General features: G+C 41.7%; 1 protein-coding gene across 27 annotated transcripts in view; it reads right to left on the bottom strand.

The window, feature by feature from the left end:
• Nucleotides 1-20,499, bottom strand: part of MAP4 (microtubule associated protein 4) — a 151,641-nt gene that overhangs the window by 25,833 nt on the left and 105,309 nt on the right. For 17 of the 27 annotated variants that reach the window (XM_024982375.2, XM_024982377.2, XM_024982380.2 and 14 more), the window contains 4 exons: nt 20,274-20,387; nt 17,707-17,841; nt 16,073-17,128; nt 15,229-15,348 (listed from right to left, as the gene is read on the bottom strand). In XM_024982375.2, the coding sequence (XP_024838143.1) occupies nt 15,229-15,348; nt 16,073-17,128; nt 17,707-17,841; nt 20,274-20,387 (1,425 nt within the window). Of the gene's footprint in view, nt 1-9,975; nt 13,309-15,228; nt 15,349-16,072; nt 17,129-17,706; nt 17,842-20,273; nt 20,388-20,499 lie in introns of all 27 variants that reach the window. The other 10 variants (XM_059880097.1, XM_059880098.1, XM_059880099.1 and 7 more) reach the window with 1 other exon arrangement.

The raw sequence follows: 20,499 nt of genomic DNA, 5'->3' as shown, positions 1-20,499 counted from the left end.
AGGAACCTATTCCTTTCTGTACAACTGAATGTCACTGTTAAAAGTAAAAAGATAATTTTCTGCTAACTGGCATGCTGTTAAGATCTGCAATTTTAAAGATGGGACGGTGCTAATCTGGGTATGGAGGATAGTAATGATGCCAGCTTTCACCAATACAGATACATGTATACCTACACACTCGCTTATCTGACATTATGCTCACACTTCCACCCACTCAACAAAACTGTTTTAAAAATAAAGACTCATTTGCCAATCCTCAGCCACAACCCTTGAAGAACAATGACTCTATAAAAAATTGCTCATAATTTCACTTAAAAAAAACAAAACACAACAAAACCCTCAATGTAATATCAAAATTGGAGACATTCATTCCTCGGGGGAGGAGTAGGTTCACTGTCATAACAACTTGTCAAATTCACTTGAAAACTGACTTGACTGAGTCCCCAAAGCCCAGTGAAAGCTCCATCTGAAGCTCTGCATTGTGCAAGAGTCTAACAAATGGTTCATTCAAAGGTTTCTGTGATCAGTTCTTTGGCGACATGTATCCCAGCTGTAAGACACTTGTGTGACAATACGTCCCTCATACTTCTACTCCTGCCCCTGCTCCCTCTTGGCTCCTTGGACGAGCTGTGTCTCTCCTTCCTGCACCAACCCTGCTCCTTCTGGCCTGCTGATCACTGAGTTGCCACAGGAACACACTGGAGCAGTTCATCTTTCTTGGACCTCCAGCACGTAGGGATCTTGGCAATCTGTGGCCCACCAGAGCCCACTGCCCCTATGTAATTCAGTATAGTTCTCTGCTATCCTGAGCTTTGAGTTTACAAACTGTATATCCAGGACTGAGGGAACTACGAGAAAAAAGTCTCAGAAAAAAGGTTACACTGAAAGGAGATAGGTCAAACTCTGCCTTGAACAAAGCTGAGATTTGTTGCCTGGCCTGTAAGTCCCTAATTGAACTAACATAGGATATTGTGAAATATCCTACCAAGAGCACAAGAGATGTCTTTTTCTAAGATGAAGAAAAGTTGTTTTTTCTTTTTAAAATGGATTTTTTAAAAGCCATTTGCCATCGACTGCAATGATCTGATTATAGTTTTTAAATAATGTTTTTAGAAAAAAAGAGCAAGTTAAGATCGTTCTACTGTTGGTCTATAAAATGAGAGATTACCAAGGCCAGCCCAGGAAAGTTTCTTTCACTGGAGCATCTGTCTCCATTACTCGCCTTCTCTGCTTACTATTCATACCCTTCATATAATTTTCTCAAGTTCCCAACTAGAGTGCAGGAGCCACGCCTAACATGCTTCCTGCATTAACGTCAGTACCTGATACAGGCTATGTTCATGGGCGGAAGAGGCAGTGTCGCAATGCTGGAAAAAATGTGACTTTGACCTCTGTTCTGAACACAATCTGAACTCATATACACTGATCCTTCATCTTAACCTTAAGGAGCTCAGGGGTATTATAGATAAAAGCACAATAAAGGTGCACTGGCAATAAAATAGAGTCACCTTACGCTACAGCAAAGCTCTCACCAAGGAAAAACGAGCAAGAGGTATAATAAAATGAAAAAATGCAGGTGGTACCAACAGGGTCATAGTTCTAACCACCAATGGGAAAAACAAAAGACGAGCCTAGGTTACAAACAGGCTTAATGACAAAACATAGTCAAATTTTGTCTTTAAAGGCATGAGGAAAGTGTGTCTTATTCCTTAGCTATCTTCTGTTACTATTTTGCTTTCTCAAGAGAACTTACATTCACGTTGGTGTCCTGTTACAGCTCTCAGAACTGTGAGAGCATCCCTTCAGGCTGCTTCTGAGTGAACAAGCAGGTCCTCCTGCTTCACTAAGAAAACACGGGGATCCAGAGGCTTTTCAAGAGGGAGGGGACAGAGTGGCTTAGAGTTTCATTACACGACTGCTTTGCAGTACATAGCAAGGAAAAGACCACACGGAACAAGAATGAATGGCTTTATTCATCTCCCAGTGAGGTGCTACCTGGATGGTAAATCAAGAGAAAAACCTAGTACAGAATAATTAGTAAAATCTGAGGAAGGCCCTGTCAGTCCCTAGTCCAATTCAGAATTACAGACACAGTCTCACTCACGAATGCACACTCACCCACAGGAGGCAGCTGTGTCAAGGACCTCAAGCCTCATCGGTCACTGTGATAGCTTATCACGTAGGCGAATGAGGAACCTGAAGTCTTAAAAGGATGAGCATGCCCAGGCAAAAAGAAATGTGCTCAAGAACGCGAAGACATAAATTCTAGGCTCAGCTGCCACTAGAATTCCTTGCCTCTGGGTTCTGATTCTCCTCATTCGGAACCCACAGAAATGTCACCTCCTCTGTAAAGTCTCCTAGACCTCCAACTCCCAAACTGAATTCTTCATATTGTCATAGAATATACTTGACCTACCTACCTCTTCTTAGGATTTGGAAACTAATCTTTTCCTAATATGCCTAATCTTTTCCTTATATGCCTTTCGTGGAAGCTTCTAGAAGGCAGGAATAAGATCTGTCCACCTCTGCTCTGAAGGTGCCCAGCAGTGTTGGGTACATATTAAGTAGGCTCGCAAAAAAGTTCTGCTCAAGGAGAAACGGACAGATTCCGTTCACAGACTTCTATCATTTGGCCTGATCTCTCCCATCATTAAACTCATCTAGACAAGTGGTGATTCGGAATGCCCTTCAGGCTGAAGGTTTTTAAGTTCCATTATGTCTGAGTCTGAGGGAAGTGCACGGATTTTCTCGCATGTATGGTCAGAAGGTAACCTCTACGGTTCTTTTATCAGACTGTATAATGACTTGTCAAGCTTTCAAGGGCGCTGGCACAGCTTGATCTCAGCAGATTCCCTGGCAGACGTTTTTGGTTTTTTGCCCTTTGTCTTGAGCTTGTACTCAACCCGTTCAAGGCCTTGGTTTTGATATGCTCCACAACTGGTTTCTCTGCATTCTTTCAGTTACCAAGGGAACAAAACTACTTCCCAGATTGACCAAATGTTCCCAGTTACTGTCTCCAGGAAACAATTTCTAATAAATTATCATTACAATGAAGTCAGTAAGTCTACTGGTTACAGTGATGGATGACATTCTTCACTAATCAAAGCTAAAGATTGTGAAGCTGCAATCTAGTTTCTTACCTGGAAGTAAAGGCTGCTTGTATTTATATATAAATACACATGTATGCAAACATATTTCAAATTCATATTCTACTAAATTTTAGAACCATCTCTTAGTACGTGTTTAACTCAAAAAAATCATGATTCTTCCTGATTAACTCTCAAAAGTTGGGAAGCAGAGAAGGAAAAAACTGAAGCTAGTTACCTGATTTACATGACCTTTGATAAAGGTAGTTTACCAGGATCCACAAAATGGATGCCACCTCAATCACCCCTGAATCTAAGTCAGGCTGAAAAGGGAAGCACCTGTCAAACCTAAAACACACCAAACACAATCCTCCAACTCAGCTTCAGCCAGTTCACCTTACCCTAGAAAACAGGACCTGCCAGCCTTATATAAGGAAACCCTAGGCCTCAAAAACCAGTCATGCCCTATTTCCCCCAGTTGCCACTTATAATGCTCTATAAAACTCACTCTTGCTCAGAATCTCTCAGGAAAAGTAGTTCACTGCTCTCCACTGTACGCCCCCAATCTATGGATTGTTCTCCCTTAAGTTAAGGACATCAAGTTCAATACTAAATTGCATTATTTTTGTCATTTAACAGGCCAAAGTATTAAAATGTTTATAGATAAAAGTCCTTGAAGAAGTACAACTGAAAAATCCCAGGCCTTTGAATACTGAGCCAGGCATAGCCTCCCTGAAAAAGATACAGAGAATACCTTGCTTACTAGCTCTTCAAACTTCTAGACCCACAAAATGTCATGTCCTCCAGGAAGCTTTCTCTTGCTCTCCTAAGAGGCCTTAAGTTACTTTCTGCTCTGTATTCCCATAGCTCAAACTATTATAGAACTTCTCTCACTAGAATAAAACTTATGTGTTATCTCCTTACTCAACAATCCTTGAGGCTTGTAAAGACACATTCTTGTAAAGGATGTGTCTTCTCAATCTACCCTTAGAATGTGAGAGTAATGATACGTTACAATGTTTGTTCAATGAATGAACTAAATACTAAAACATCCAATTCATGTTGCTGCTGCTGCTGCTAAGTCGCTTTCAGTCGTGTCTGACTCTGTGTGACCCCACAGACGGCAGCCCACCAGGCTCCCCCGTCCCTGGGATTCTCCCTGTCCACTATTTGCAGAGCAATAGACAATGTTTATATGACGATCAGATTTTTGTCTAAACTTAAACAAATAACCATCATTGCTAAACAGCTTAAAAACCAGCAATTTTAGTCTGTTCATGGCTGAATGACCTACTTAATGTCACAGGTAAAAATAAGAATGGAAGTCCCCTCTACTGACCACTGCATATTTTAAAGAAGTAAAAATACCTACAACACCAAAAGTCAGAAGCAAGTTACTTTCGGTTTTCATTTGCTGTGTGACTCCTCCAATGCTACTGTCAGTCAGAGGGTAAAGAAAAGTGAGTGGTGAGGGAGTGTGAGGGGAAGAAACTCCTTTGAAAGTAGAATAACCAATATTTGCTGGACTCATTTCCTAGAACATTTAGATGTTCAAAGAAGGCGAATGGTAGCCCAGAACTGTTCAAGGATTAAAACAGTTTAACTGAGCATGCAGGAAGTTTCAACAAATGATAACTGATTTAAATTATGGAACATACAGAACTTCCCAATAACTTTCATTAATACGTAGCTAGTAAAAAGATGGGCAACAGTGGAAACAGTGTCAGACTTTATTCTTTGGGGCTCCAAAATCACTGCAGATGGTAATTGTAGCCATGAAATTAAAAGACGCTTACTCCTTGGAAGGAAAGTTATGACCAAGCCAGATAGCATATTCAGAAGCAGAGATATTACTTTGCCAACAAAGGTCCGTCTAGTCATGGCTATGGTTTTTCCAGTGGTCATGTATGAATGTGAGAGTTTGACTGTGAAGAAAGCTGAGCACCGAAGAATTGATGCTTTTGAACTGTGGTGTTGGAGAAGACTCTTGAGAGTCCCTTGGACTGCAAGGAGACCCAACCAGTCCATCCTAAAGGAGATCAGTCCTAGGTGTTCATTGGAAGGACTGATGCTGAAGCTGAAACTCCAATACTTTGGCCACCTCATGCCAAGAGCTGACTAATGGAAAAGATTCTGATGCTGGGAGGGATTGGGGGCAGGAGGAGAAGGGGACGACAGAGGATGAGATGGCTGGATGGCATCACCAACTTGATAGACGTGAGTCTGAGTGAACTCCGGGAGATGGTGATGGACAGGGAAGCCTGGCGTGCTGTGATTCATGGGGTTGCAAAGAGTCGGACACAACTGAGCGACTGAACTGAACTGAACTGAGTAAAAAGAAAACAAGCCAGAAAATGAGAGGGAAAGTGGGAAGAAGGCAATTAGGAAACTTCACAAATGGCACTACATTTAAGATATTCTCAAATGGGCACATCTCCAGTTGTAAGACTGTAGTGAGCTCTAAGATTACAAATGATTTTTTCATCTGCTGAGCATATTTTGTTTATGCACAAGGGCCTTGAAACTGTTAGGAAATGGTGTTTATAAATTACTTCAAGTTTCACACCAAGAGAATTTCCTACCATAAACTGATATTCCCAACTGTTCTAAGACAGTAGGTCGGCTCAAACAAACTGAAGAAAAAGGAACGCAGCCAGATAAAAGGGAGAAAAGGCTCTCACTGTGGCAAAGGGAAGGGCCTATCTATGGACCTGTGATAACTGTCCCACGCCCAGCTCTCCCTGGCTTCCTTCTGGGGGAGCACCTACTGTAGAGCCACTGGATACACTAGAATCCAGGAAGGATCTCCCCATCAGAATAGCTCCCCCCTACACAAAACACACAGTCCCCAAAGAACTTTTCTGACAAGCTGATCTCAGATTTCCTAAAGTATCTCAATGTTCCCTGCTTAGAACAACATGCATAATATGCAAAGGAACCTTCTGCTGAAGTTTCCCTAAACTTAAGGCATGAAAAAAGAGAGGAATCATTACGCTGGAAGAGACTTTAGCAGTATACTTACTTTCTCTACTTCCAAAGAAGATAAGCCTAGTAAAAGGTAACTCATTTATAATTCAAAAACTGTCATTAGGCATCATATATATAAAGTCAAGCTCTATGCTGGGTATTAGGGAGAACACATGAATAAATCAAACACAGTCTCTGCTTAGAGACTAAAATGCTGGACAGACCTAGATTCTAATCCTAAATTAGATTCTGATTCAGTTTATGTCCTCATGATGTGTCTCCATTTTCCAACTAGAAAAGTGCTTAGTAATACAACTTAGGTATTAGAATTTAAAAAATATAATTACTAATCATCAACCTTCACCCTTTTTTTTTTTTAAGAACCTAAAGCTTCTAGAAGGTTCCTCTGAGGCAAGAATGAGAAAAGCATGGCCCTGAGAGTCAGAAAGACTTGAGTTCAAATTCTATTCTGCCATATTACTATCTGTGTGACCTTTCCATGGTCATGACCTCCACAGTCATAACATGGGAAGCCTCCATCTTCTCACATGTAAAATGGGGAGAATCATTCAAAGTACCGTAGGCTGAGTGCACGTGTTTGTGTACATGACTATCCACCTACCTACCTGCAGACAACCAGGCACTTAGTACTCACTTAACATGTGGTAACTGCTATTATTTTTATGGATACCTCTAATAACACATTGTTCAAACCCTGAACGCCATGGGTAACACCATCTGACCACAGGAGATGATTCAAAGTGAAGAACAAAAGTAAAATTTACTAAGTAAAAAGTAAAATTTACTAAGCCCTGTTACCAGGTCTGTTACCAGTTATGCATGCAACATCAGAGCCCACATGAACCAACGGTGATTGGGCATAAGGGGTCACCCTGCCCCATTCCCCAGGACAAACCCAGACACTCCCCATTCCAATGCAGTCCCCTGCCTCAGAGCACAGCCTTGCTCAACACTCTGTGCACTGGAACATTCACCTGCTCTCTGAACACCTTCAAATAAGACTTAGTAGAAATATACAAGATATGCACAAAGGAAATATCAAAATACCAGCAAGGGATGAAAACACATAAACTTACAACGTGTGATATTACTGAACATGGCATGTATTATGTTGTTGGATAGAAAATCTCAGTATATACAACAACTCTCCCTAGGGTAATCTATACATTTACTGTGATTTCAAGAACAAGATTGACTGACTCCCCCCTGCAAAACTATGAACCAACTGTCAAGTTTATATGAAATAATAAGCAAAAATAGTAAGGAAAACTGTGAAAAATAGAGTGAGATGTGGGGCTAGACCTATTAGATATTAAAATATATTATTAAGCCACACTGTGTTACTTAGAGCACGACAAAGGTGGCATTTCAGAGGGAGCTACAGTACCCCAACACAGTAGGAAAATCAACTAATTGTGTCTCACATCTCATAAATAAAAAACAAAGACACAGAAACAAATAAGCAAATTCTACACTGATCAGAAAGATTAAAAATGTGAAAAATTTAAATGTTTTATAAACTCAGAGTAGATACAGCTTTCATAAACTGGATAACAAAGCAAGTCATTTAAGAAGTAAAACACAAAATAAACTTATACCAAGAATAAATTTTTTAACCTATTAGGTTGGCACACCTAACAAAAAAGAAAAACCACACTATTAGAGAAAGTACAGGGGAACAAGTACTGGTCTAGATCAGGGTGGAGAACAGCTCTGGTGCAGCTCTGGCCCGATGAGGAACTTCGGCAACACCAATCAAAATGACAAACACATATTCTTCAAGCCAGAGGTGTTCAAAGCCCCTTTTTATTATATAGATATACTTTTAAAAGTATATACGTAAGTATGACATTCTGTATGTACAAGATTAGTTTATGTACCTGGTTTCTAATAGGAAAAAAAAAAGGAAAACACCTATTCATCTATCAATAAAGAAGTAGTAAAATACATTAGGGTTATTTCCATGCAATGAAATACTACACAGCTATTTAAAAAGGGGGCTTCCCAGGTGGTGCCAGTGGTGAAGGATCCACCTGCCAATGCAGGAGATGCGGGTTCTACACCTGGGTTGGGAAGATTCCCTGGAGTAGGAAATGCCAACCCACTCTGGTATTCTTGCTTGGAGATCCCATGGACAGAGGAGCCTGGCTACAGTCCATGGGATCACAAAGAGCGGGACATGACTTGGCACACATGCACACATTTAAAAAAAGACTGAGGCCCCTTGCTTTGCTGATTTATAAAGAGCTCTAAAATAATTAGGTTTACAAAGCAAGGTACATGTCATTATGCATGGTATATCTCACTTTTATAAAATCAGGAAACACATGTCATTGATTCTTTATGCATAAATTGTCTGGAAGGCTGTGTAAGACACTAAACATTGGTTGCCTCTGCAGAGAGAAACTTGGATGGGGCTTAAAAGAGAGAAGCAGACTTACATTTTACTGCATATCCTTTTATACCATGTGAATGTATTAGCCTATTCAAAAATTAATTTTTGAGAATTTTAATTTTACCTACTAAAGTTTTAATTAGCAAAAAAAAAAAAAAGGATAGATTGTCCTTAGGGAGAAGGTGTGATAAAATCTAGAGAAGATATTTTGTCCAAGATAAATCACTGCCTCCTTGGCCACTCTGCAAAGCTACTCCTAACACATGTCTCTGAGGGTGGCTAGCCAAGGGAGGGGCCCAAAAGTCTTGTAGCACCTGCTTTGTTTCCTCAACAATCAGAAAAATCCTCTACATTTTCCAGCAATTCTGAGCTAAAACAGATGCCTACGTTTCAGAAAACTTAACATGTTATCTTTTAATTACTGCTGAAACAAAAGAAAGGGTCTAGAAGCTACAACTAATGAACCAGATAGAGGGCTGGGAATCTTAATGAAAGCTGGAAGCACTTTACATACATTCTCATTTCTGGCCTTGACAATAGGGTAGCTAATAGAAAGAAGATACAAAAATGGAAAAGATCAGAATGTCTTAGGCAAATAGCAATGTTTAAGCATTCTCTACTCACAGAACACACATTCCTTACTGGGTACAAATTCATGCAAAGCACAAGCTCTACCCAAAATAACAAGTCCATACCATGCAGAACACCATCCCATGATGAAGCCCCTCCAAAAACCTAACTGGCTACCCCAAGGCCAACCAGCGTGTTTTCATTTCTGGAGTTAGTAGCTACCTCATGCAAGCTAGGAAACAGTGATTAAGAAACAGCATCGTTTGTAGGCTGTGAACAACTTCAAAGGCCATGATGAGATGTATACTTTTCAGGGAAAAAAATAACAAAAACAGATACAGCTCCATCATTGAGAGATCATTTCCCAGTATGAGAAACACAAATATATAAAGTCTGTGCCTACCAATCTGGTTGGAGGCTACCATAAAGGGCCTTCCATTTCCATTTACTCCAAAAGCAATTTGGATATTGAATCCCACCGGCATAAGCTACATACGTATACTGGAAAAAAAAAATCCCCAACACAGCTGGACATGAAATGTTTTCTTTCCTCCTGTGAATCCTTATACAAAATAATGGTTAAAATTTGGCTGTACACATAGGAGGTACATTATTTTTGTTGTTTAATTGAGAATATTGTGGATGGTGACAGGCTTCCTGCTAAACAATTCATCGTTTGAAATTCAACTTCCCCTGAAAGTCAAGGTTCAGTGCTGGGTAAAAAGGCATGCAACCAGGTCACCAGCCTCCCAAGCTGGACACAAGGCATGCCTTGGCTGCAGAAAACACGTAATTAGCAGTTACAGGTCTTCATGCCAACAAATTAACGGTTAACAAGGATGATTAGAGTCAATGAAACCAAAGCACAAGCTCTTTGCCTTTTTGATGCTGACCAAAAGCCACAAGCACACACATTTCCCCACGGCAGGTGCATACCACTGGACTTGAGTTGCTTGGATCGCTCTCGCTCCTGGATGGTAGATTTTGGTAAAAGTGGAGTCAGTCCTCGGGACTTGGTAGGTCTCATGTAGCCTTTCATGGGTTCGGCCACTCTGCTTTTATCTTCCTTCTTCCCTTCTCCCAGAGCCTTTGATTCAGATTTTTCTGTCATTTTCTTAGGTGCCTCCAAGATCTTGCCTTTGGATTCTGGGAGTTGAGGAGCTTCAGAAGCAGTTACTACTAACTCATCTATCATTGTTGAAGATGTCACTTCAATTTTGCCATCTAAGACATCTGACTGGAGTTCTGGTGGTGCCAAGGAAACATATGCCATTTCTCTGATGTCAGAATCCAGACTGATTTCTTCCAATTTATCCTTTTTATCCTTTTCACTTTCTGGAAGCGAGAGAGTCATATCTACCTCCTTATTCAAATTATCTGGGCCCTTGGAATCTCTACCTTCAGTACTTTGGTCCTCACAGAAACTGGGCTTTTGTGCTTTGTCTCCCAGTAGGTGAGGAATTGAAACTGGAGCAGAACCTTGCTCAGACTCTTTGTTTACTGGACATGTTGGGAAATTACTCCTATCTGCACATGCTTCTAGGCGTCTGACCTCACCTGCCAGGCTGGGTTCGTTTGCCAGCACTCCAGAAAGAAGGTGTCCCCCTGCTGGCTCTGTGGTTTCCTCTACTGAGTGCTTTGAGGCACCACAGGGCGTGGACTCAGAGTCTCCTATCACATGCTCTCCATCTCTCCCTGCTTCATTTTTCATGGCACCAGCAAGCTCACCTTTATCCTGAAGACAGTTAGAATGATTGTTAACTGTTTCTATGGCTGTTGTCAGAGTTGAGGCAACTCCTCCTGTGCTCATAGAGGGCATAACAGCAGAGGGACCCTCGGGTCTTTGTTCCTTTGGGACTCCTTCTTTGCTGTAACTATCTACCTCTAATAATTTGGGAATCTGGGCTGGAGCTGTCTCTTGCTTACTTTCTGTCAAGGTGCCTGGAAATGAATCACTTTCCTTTACTACTTGAGAAGTAGAAGTGGGTGGTTTTTCACAGGCTGATGGTTCCTGAGCCTCTAGGGGGACTGACTTTTTCATCAACCCTGGTGGAGTTCTGGGGCAGGTAAATGTAATATTGCTATTTTCGTCCACATAGCCCATTCCTTCAATTCTGTGGTCCCCTATGGTTTCCATGGGAACATGTATTTTTGTTGCATCTATCTTATTCTCCAGAGTGTGCTTCTCAGGGAAACTATTTTTAGTCTTTGTGCTTTTTCCATCATTACTCCTTTTACTTGGTTTGTCAGCCACTGCAGTGTGTCCTTTGGCCACATCTGTCTTATTCTCCTCAGCCAGGACTGAAGGAACAAATCCTGCCCCCGGGATTTGGTCTTGGCAACTCACGTCTGTCATCTTGGTAGCCATTTCAGTAATAGGAGAATCCCTGCCTGTGTTTGTTTTATTTCCGCCAAGAGCCCCAAATTCAAAAGAATTAGCCTCCACATTTCTACCCTTTTGGTCATCTGCTTCCACTGTGGGTGTATCTGAGGTATGTGAGCACAAAGGGACAGTAGGCTCCGACTCCTTGTTTTGATGGGGAGTACTATCGGTAACCCCATCCTTCCTTACAAAAGGCGGGTTAAGGATTTCTTCCTTCCTCTCCATTCTAGCAGGCTGTGTGGAATAATTATTTTTATACTTTTTGGTTTTGCCTTCACTGCCTCTTTTTTTAGGCTTTTCAAAAATCCAAGGAGCTGCCTCATGACCCATCCAAGGACACTTTTCCTCCTTGCTCTGGTTGCTGACCCCCATGTCTGTGGCTACAGCGCCTCTTTCTGCTCTAGCACTGGAAGCCTGAATCATGCCTGACCCGTTTCCCAAAGGAATCAATGCCTGCAAGGTGCTCGCCACCCTAGGGTCCATCATCTCCTTAGGTTCCCCCATCACTATTGCTTCAGTAAGCGCAGCCACAGTCCCTGGCTGCTTTGAAGAATCCAGCCCCAACTCCTCGCTTTTAGCCCCAGTAGCCATCCTCCCACTTGGCACAAAGACAGCTCTGCTGTCCTGGCTATCTGCAAGGAACGGTGGCTCAGACTTTGCTCTCACCTTCCCAGAACTTGCTCTCACCTTCCCAGAACTTGTCTTCCCCTTCCTGCTTTTGCCATCACCTGCCATCCTCTTAAATGGTTCATTCCCTAGTCCAGGGGCCTGAGCTAACACTGTGTCCTGCAGCTGCTCAGAAGCCAAGATGCTGTTCTCATGTCTTTGCTTGGGAACACTTTCCTTTTTTAGTTCTTTAACCTCTTCAGCTCCTTCAGAAAACTCTTTCTGTTTGTCATTCTGCAGTTCAGTCATTTTACTTTCATCATTCCCTTCTTTTAGACTATTTCCTAATGGATCACCTGCTGTCACAGTGGATATGGAAGCAGGCAGTTCTTTTGCTGCACTGGGTTTTGAAACTCCACCCACAGCCTCTCGGTTCATGATGGGAGTGCAACTCTCTTTGGGTCTGACCTCCAAAGGAATTTCTACTTTGTGTGAAGAAACCTCTGTCAGGGGTCCTTTCAGACTGAGGGAGCGGACTGTCTGGCTTTCATCTGCAGGCGTCTGGAGGTGGGGTGCAGCCTGCAGTATGCACTCATCTTGCAGCAATTTCTTCTCCTGGCCCTGTGGTGCTGACTTGTTACCTTTCACCTGTGCCTCAACTCTCTGTTTGGGCTGAGAATTTACCGTAGTTTTCGGGGCTTCTTCCAAAGGACGTGAAGGAATACTTAGACTGTCTGAGACAAAGCTCTCAGCCACCAGTTTGGCTTCTCTGGAATCAGTTTCACATACCCCTTTCAAGTCGTCTCTGGACACTAGTCCATGTTCTGTGCCCACAGTGGTGGGCTGGCTGGGGGGCACAGCTGACTTTTGTGAGTCAGTGGCAAAGGAATAACCTTTAGTCTCGTCTCCATTGTCATCATCCCAAGGTCCCCCAGCCCGGGGTTGAGAATACCTCTTCTGCTTTGGTTTCTTCTTTTTTTTCTTCATCATCATTGGTGAGCTTTCTATATCCCAGGCCTCCCTGCCAAGATCCCTCTGAGGTTCAAGGAAGTCACCATGAATAGTTTTCCTCTGGTTCCCAGGCTCACCACAGGAAGACGAACCAGAAACCCAACCCAGCTCAGACAAAGGGCAAGGGCCCAGCCCAGGATCAAGAGTCTTCCATGGAGAAGAGCCTCCCAGCAGCTCAGGAGGGACCCTGGAAGGCCTGGGCCGGGTGGGCCGGGCGGACCTGCGGTCACTGGGTCTGTACGCTGGTTTGGCTTGTGTGGGAGGGGTACCTGCAATACATGAAGCTGGCTAAAATTCCAAACAGAAAATCCCTCGTTACTGTTTCTTTTTTTAAAAATCCATTTACTGACATTTAAATAGTGACATTTTCACCAACCCACAAACTGATTCATTTAGGAAAAGTTTTTTCCAAAACATTTCTCATTCTTAACTGGGATCAACACATATTTAACAAAGACCCAAGATCATCATCTCAGGTGAAGACTTTTTTTTCCTGCAAAACAGATTTACAAAATATTTGAAACTTGAGAAAAGAAATTCAAACAGAGATCTTCTGAACTGTATAATATACACCCAAATACCTATAAATCTCAACTGATCCTTATTTGTAATTATTGTTAACAGGTACATAATTCCCAAGATAATAACAATGGTAAGCTCCTCTTTTGCTCCCATTGATTAACTGAATGAAATACATATGATTTTACAATTCTAATAGTCTGTCACCAAAATTATACTACTTATCAATATTATACCAATTACTTGGGAAACAGACCAGAAGAACAGAACTATACTACTTTAAGAAAAAAAAAAGAAAGGGAAAAAAAGAAGAAAAACAAAAGTTACTGAATTAGTATTTTGACCAGAGAAACAGCCACACTATTTCAGAACCAGAGCCTCCTACTTTGAAAGACAAATGTGTTAAATTTCAATGTTCTGTTGCTAAAGGTACTTCCCAAAAGACAGAGATATATACATAATGAAAATAGAGTGATGAATTAGAACAATTAGGGTGAGCATCCTTGGAAAAGTTTCAGGAAGTCAGCTAGTACCACCTCTGGCCTCTTAGTTAATGAATGAAGTATGGATCCAAGATCCTGGAAAGAGACTCAGTGAGAGCAGACTAGGACAGCTCTTGCCAAGTCTGATGCAATGAATGACTTCAAAGAATATGAAAATACTTAAAACAGTGACTTTTGTTCTTGTCTTTATCCCTCCAATGTCCTCCAAATCCTACCATTTACTTAATATACCTCAGGCCAATTATTGTTTTTCTTGAAAACTGCTAGGCTTTAGCAATTCACAGCATCATTTAACTTGGCTATTAATCCACAGCTATTTGGTGCTCTCTCTTATACTATTTAATTCAATTGTTATATACATCTTTGATTGCGGAGTTCATGCCTGGGAACTTATGTCTTAGCATGACATGTGCACAAGGACTTGAGAAATCCTTAATGGTATGCTAAATCACTAAAACAACATTTTAAAAGTCATATATTTATTTACTTGGTGCTAGCCAGTGTTCAAAGCAGTAGAGATTCCAAGTGAACTAAGTCTTGGTCCCTGCCCCCAAGTGCATGTTCTAACCACAGTCACAGAACAGTAGACAAAGAATCACTAAGTTGATAAAGTTGATAATCACGTGTACAGGCTTCTGGCTTAGCATCAAAACCGTGTGAAGCTCACTGAATAATTCAACTTTCAAGTTAGCAAGTATTTTAGGCTCCTTAGTGTATTTAAGAATTTGTTACATTCTGGAAACTTGTTAAAATGCATCTTATGACAAAGGCCTGAGGAGGAGCCGACGATCCTGCATTTCTAATAAGCCCCTAGGTAATGGCTGAAGCTGTTGGGCCATGGAGCCAACTGTAACTAGCAAGGAGTGACAGAACACGTGACCAATTCATTCATCTTAGAACTGAGTTAACTGCATATAAGGAAACTAAATAACCTGCCTAAGGCAACACAGGATATAACAGTAAATGGCTGTCTTGGATGAGTTGTCTTAGGTTGATGCACTGATAATTTTAAAATATCTAACAAGATGACTCTGCCTAATCAACACAAGATCTGGTTAAGTGGTCCTGATGACTACCACCTTATAACCAGGAACAATGTCTTCTAACACCTTCTCGTCTTTCCCAGTTTAAGTGGTTTCAAAGAGGCCACTTTGTTTCCTGACTTACCTGAAGTCTCTGAAGGAAGCTCAGAAGTTTGACTAGATGGTTTCTTTTGCTCTAGTTCTTCTAACACAGAATCCTCATCTGTTGGCAAGCTGTGCTTTTGGCCCATGGCCACGACTGCTTCTAAAGGTAAAAGTCAAAACCACAAAGATTTCAGAAAAGCACTGATTCAGCTACCTCTCCACCTTGCAGAAATTGGAAATGGGAACAGTTTTTGAGGAATGAGGGATGCTCCTATGAGGGCAGAGAGAACTGGAGTGGTAGTTTGAAGGGGGAGGGCAAGGGGGATTGGGATGGTTGGTTTCTTTTTTTTTTTTTTACATAAGGGAAAAATAACAACTGTTTTTATGTTGGTAGGAAAGATCCAATATAAAGCAGGGTGGGCGGGGGGAGTGGCAGAAATTGGTGAGAGACAGGAAGAGAGAGAATGGCCAGGGCAATGTGCACAAGGAGACAAGGTGGGATTTAGTTTAAGACAAAGATGCTGGCTCTGATGACTAGGAGCAAGGACCGTTTGCTGATGGCAACAAGAGGGAAGGCAGAGTCTAAGATAAAGAAACAGGTAGTAAGATACATGAGCAAGTGGAATTCTGTGAAAGTTCTCTTTAATTACTTCAATCTTCAATTATCTATAAGGAAAACAGGAAGATGAGTGAGAAAAAGGATGGAGAAGGGGCTGGCGGCTGGAGGAGGGTGAAGGTGAGAAAAACTGTCTAGGGGAGCAGGAATGTGTGTAGACTTGCAAAGTACAGTGGGACTGTCTTCATTCTCCCTAGCATGATGCTCGTGCCTCACTCTTCTGGAGACTACATGGACAGAAATACCGCAAGTAAACGTAAGCCCATACCTGGTGAAGTCATGAGAGGTACAGCTGACTGTCCCTCATCCTGGAGAGATTTTAACTGGGAATCCTCACTTGTTGCTTCCTGGGTCTGTGCAGTTTCCATGTCCTTAACAGGAACTGGTACCACCTCTGCTTCTGAGAATTTGGCCAGAGCCGCATTGTTGGCCAGGTTCACCTCCGTTTCAGGGGGCTGAGCAACATCCTTTGCCAGGGTCACCTCTGTTTCTGGGGGCAGAGCCACATTCCTGCCCAGGGCCATCTCTGTTGCTGGAAGTGAAACCGTATCCTTGCCCAGGGTCACCTCTATTTCTTGACGTGGAGCCACGTCCTTGGCCAGGGTCGTCTCTATTCCTGGGGATGGAGCCATGTCTTTGACTGGCACGATGACTTCTGTTTCTGGAGGTGCAGCCATGTCCTTGTCTAGAATGGCCTCTGTTTCTGGGGGTAGTCCCATTTCCCTGCTCAGGGCCACCTCTGTTTCTGAGGACAGGCCTATCTCTTTGGCTGAGCGTATTTCTGTGGATGACACAATGTCCTCATCCAGGGGTGCCTCTATCTCTGAGAGTGATGCTGCTACCTTAACGGGGGTCATCTCTTGGTCTGTAGGTGGGACTGTGCCCTCAGCTGAGGCCAAATCCATTGTAACAGGTGGAATGCTCTCTGTTTCTTTGAATAGTAGTATGTCCTGGGCTGCGGATACCTCTGTTTCTGTGGACAGTGCCAGGTCCTCGTCCAAAGACACATCTGTTTCTGTGGGCAATATGGCATCCTTAACTGCAGTTTCCTCTGTTTGTACAGGCAGTACCACATCCTTGACTAAGGCCATATCTGATTCGATGGATGATTCCACGTCCTTGACCAGTGCCTCATCTGGTTTGGTAGGTGATTCCATGTCTTTAGCCAATGCCACCCCTGTCTCTGTGGCTGGCACCACATCTTTAGCCAGGACCATCTCTGCTTCTCGAGATGGCGCCATGTCAGCCGCCTGCAGTTTCATCATCATCTCCAATGCTTCTGCTCTCTCTTCTCCTGATGCCATTTCTACTTTCTCAGCTGGCTCTAAGGGAAATAAGTTGGACACTTAGGATCCATCATTGCCTGCTCATAGCTCTTCACTCAAAACTTACGTTTTTAGGCCATGAGAGATCTGGCTTTTGTGACCATAACGTCCTAAACATAACTAAAAAGCTGTCCATTAATGCATTTGTTGCTACTCTTCAACAGTTTCAATATTTAGAAGAATAAAATATTGGCAGAACATATAGTGGAGGAGGAAAGGCAAAGGAGAGAAAAAAAACACAGGTCAAAAAAACCCCAAAACACACACCAACAGGTACACAATTAGTGGCAGGAAGGGAACCTGTGGATGTCAAGAAACGCCCCCACCTCTGAGTTCTAAATCTGCACTGAATTACACGGACCGTCTTTGCCCTCTAACCCTGATTGTATTTCAACTACAACTTAATTCCTCCAGCTGTGAAGTCAGTACTTTAAAAACATTTAAAAGTTTAAAAAGTTTAAAAACATTTGTGACAGTGGTGAAAATTTTATCCATGCTGCAAGCAAAAGGCTAAAAACTATATGATGATTACTGATACTATAACTATTAAGTGCAAAGAAGGAGTCTAATAATGTACCTGCTGTTGGCTGCAGAGGCTGTGGAACGGCCTCGGGGGAAGTGAAGGATTCCAAGTGTGCAGGGTTGGGGGCTTCTGCAGACCACCCCTGAGGAACAACAGCTGCAGGAGCAAATGTGTCGCAGGGTAACATACCTAATAGTAACACAGAAATCCATTTCTGAAACTCAGTCAACATTGAGGAAAAAGCACATTTGATATCTGAAATCAGTTTATACACTGCCATGAAGACATAGGTCAACAGGAACAATGAGAAACAAAGCAGGAAAGTTTAAAAGTAAAAATCGCTGACACGTGTAAGGTTTGGCTAACTGTTAGGCTGTCACACCACTAATCAACATTGACTGGCCACCTACAGTGTTTTGCAAAGATTCAAAAATTACAATTTTGTGAAAATGATTTGTAAATTATTAAGAACTAGACAGATTTAAAGTATTATTATTATGCTGTCCTCTGCCAGACATAATATCACACGAGATTTAATATCACCGGGTCCTTGCCATCAGGATTACAATTTAGCTAGAGAGGCAAAAGACACATATATCAAATAAGGAAAACTGTGTTGTATGGACTAAATGTTATTAGAGTTTACAAACAAATATGAAGAAGACCAGAATAGTCACAGAAGGTTTCAGAGGAGAAACAAGAATAAGAAGAGAGGAGAGAGAAGTTAATTTCAGGAATGGAGATACCATTGAGCAAAGAAAAGAATGAAGATGCCAAAAGCACATGAATGTTTCTTGGACTATGAGATCAGTCTGATTTAAATAGGTCTTTGTAAACCAGAGAGGTAAAACAAGATTAGAACAAACAACAGAAGAAGGATCTGGAAAACCAGATAAATCAAGAGCAAAAAACCCCCAAAGGACAGGGGCATGCTATCTTAAGGTATTAACCATGAAAATGAGATAAGAATAAAGAACAAGGAGTCAGAGTGATCAGGCATATTCAGAAATAATTTTAAAAGGGAGCAGGATTCTGACAGGTGACTACTGAGATACTCTAGGTATGAAGAGATAGGGGCATTCATTAGGGTAAAGCAGAGAGAGAATAAAGGAAGAGAAGAAAGATGCTGTAAAGAGAGAAGTCAATGCAACTAAATGACTCCCTAGCTAGTGAGCTGAAAAAAAAAAAAAAAACAGGAGTCAAAGCCAAAATCAACTCAGGAGATTAGATGACAGCATCAAAGTCAATTTATTCAACATCCTTCTTCCAAGAGATCATCGGGCCACAGGAAAGCACAAGTGAAACATATTACTACTAGTCAGGATCTTTACCAAAAACAAAATTATAAACATAATTTGAAGTGGGACTTACTGATGATGGGTAATGAAGGACACCAGAACATGTCACCCTCAGATACACCACTTTGACATAAAAATTTTGAGCTGAAGGCATTCAAGCAAATAGCAAACCCAGAAAAAGCTACCGCCTTTCTGACTAAAGGCAGGATATAAATGTTCCTTTCACTGGCAAGAGATGCTCATCAGGCCAGAGAGGGCACCAGAGGAATCTGCCAACAAACCTGACTCCATTAGTTTCCTCCCACATATTTACCCTCCCACAGTACGACTCTTGGAAGTGTAAAATTGCTTCATTTTTCCTGTCATTTCTCTATAAGTTTATTATTCTTTCTTGAGGATGTTACACAAACTGAATTTCTAAGCTACCACTTTGAGTTGCTTTCTTCCCATGTGATATATGTTGCATGCCTATCTGTCCATGGGGATTCTCCAGGCAAGAATACTGGAGTGGGTTGCCATGCCCTCCTTCAGGGGATCCTCCCAACCCAGGGATTGAACTCAGCTCTCCCGCATTACAGGTGGATTCTTTACCATCTGAGCCACCAGGGAAGCCCAAATTACTTGCTTTTTTCTTTGATAAATCTTTTTATTAAACTCAACTGAACACCAAAGATGAGTAGAAGTAAAGCTTTGCCTGCCCTACAGTTCCTTGGCCACATTCATGTTAAGCTATATAAAACCAGGAATGAGGATACTACTAATTGAGAACTAAGGTCTGTTTAACGTTTTACTATGTACCAGATACTACGTGGTGTACTTTTACATAATTTTATTTAATCATCACCACATCTTTAAGGTTAGAACTAATGGTGGCTCCATTTTATAAAGAAATCAAACTTTAGGGAGGATATAACTTTCTTAAAAAGTCCATGAACCAATAAAATGTGGAGACAGAAGCTGGCCCTACGATACAGAGTTCAAGATTCTCCCATAAGAGGAGGTAAGCAGCCTCTGAGCAGCTCAACTGTGAATTTTTATGACTAAAACTCTGTCCCTGGAATTTTCCTGGCAAGAATACTGGAGTGGGTTGCCATTTCTTTCTCCAGTGGATCTTCCTGACCCAGGGATTGGACCTGGATCTCCCGCACTGCAGGCAGATTCTTTACTTACTGAACCATCAGGAAAGCCCAATTTAGAAACAGCCTTGTGACAGACAGAGTCCCTAAACATGACTTTCCCTAGTGGTTCACTTCAAATGTGATAAATGAAAGGCCACATTAATTGCTTGGAATTCAGAAATAAATCCAGTTAGAGAAGTCATACCATAAGTGTCTTTCAGGGGATCATTTTGTTCTACAAATGCTGAAGTATTGGTTGTTCCACTGGGGAAAAAGAGCGAATCTTCTAGGCCGTCATCATGGTGCATCTTAAAGGGATCTGGAATAAAGAAGGAATTTAAAACTCATTTCCAGAACACAACTAGAAAGATTAGCATTTATTATTGAATGAATATTCAATATTATTGAATATTGTGTGTTGTCAACAGTGT

Source organism: Bos taurus, chromosome 22, assembly GCF_002263795.3.
Source record: "Bos taurus isolate L1 Dominette 01449 registration number 42190680 breed Hereford chromosome 22, ARS-UCD2.0, whole genome shotgun sequence".
NCBI lineage: Eukaryota > Metazoa > Chordata > Mammalia > Artiodactyla > Bovidae > Bos > Bos taurus.
Note: the sequence above shows the minus strand (reverse complement) of the source record. Positions and strands in the feature narration are given on the sequence as shown.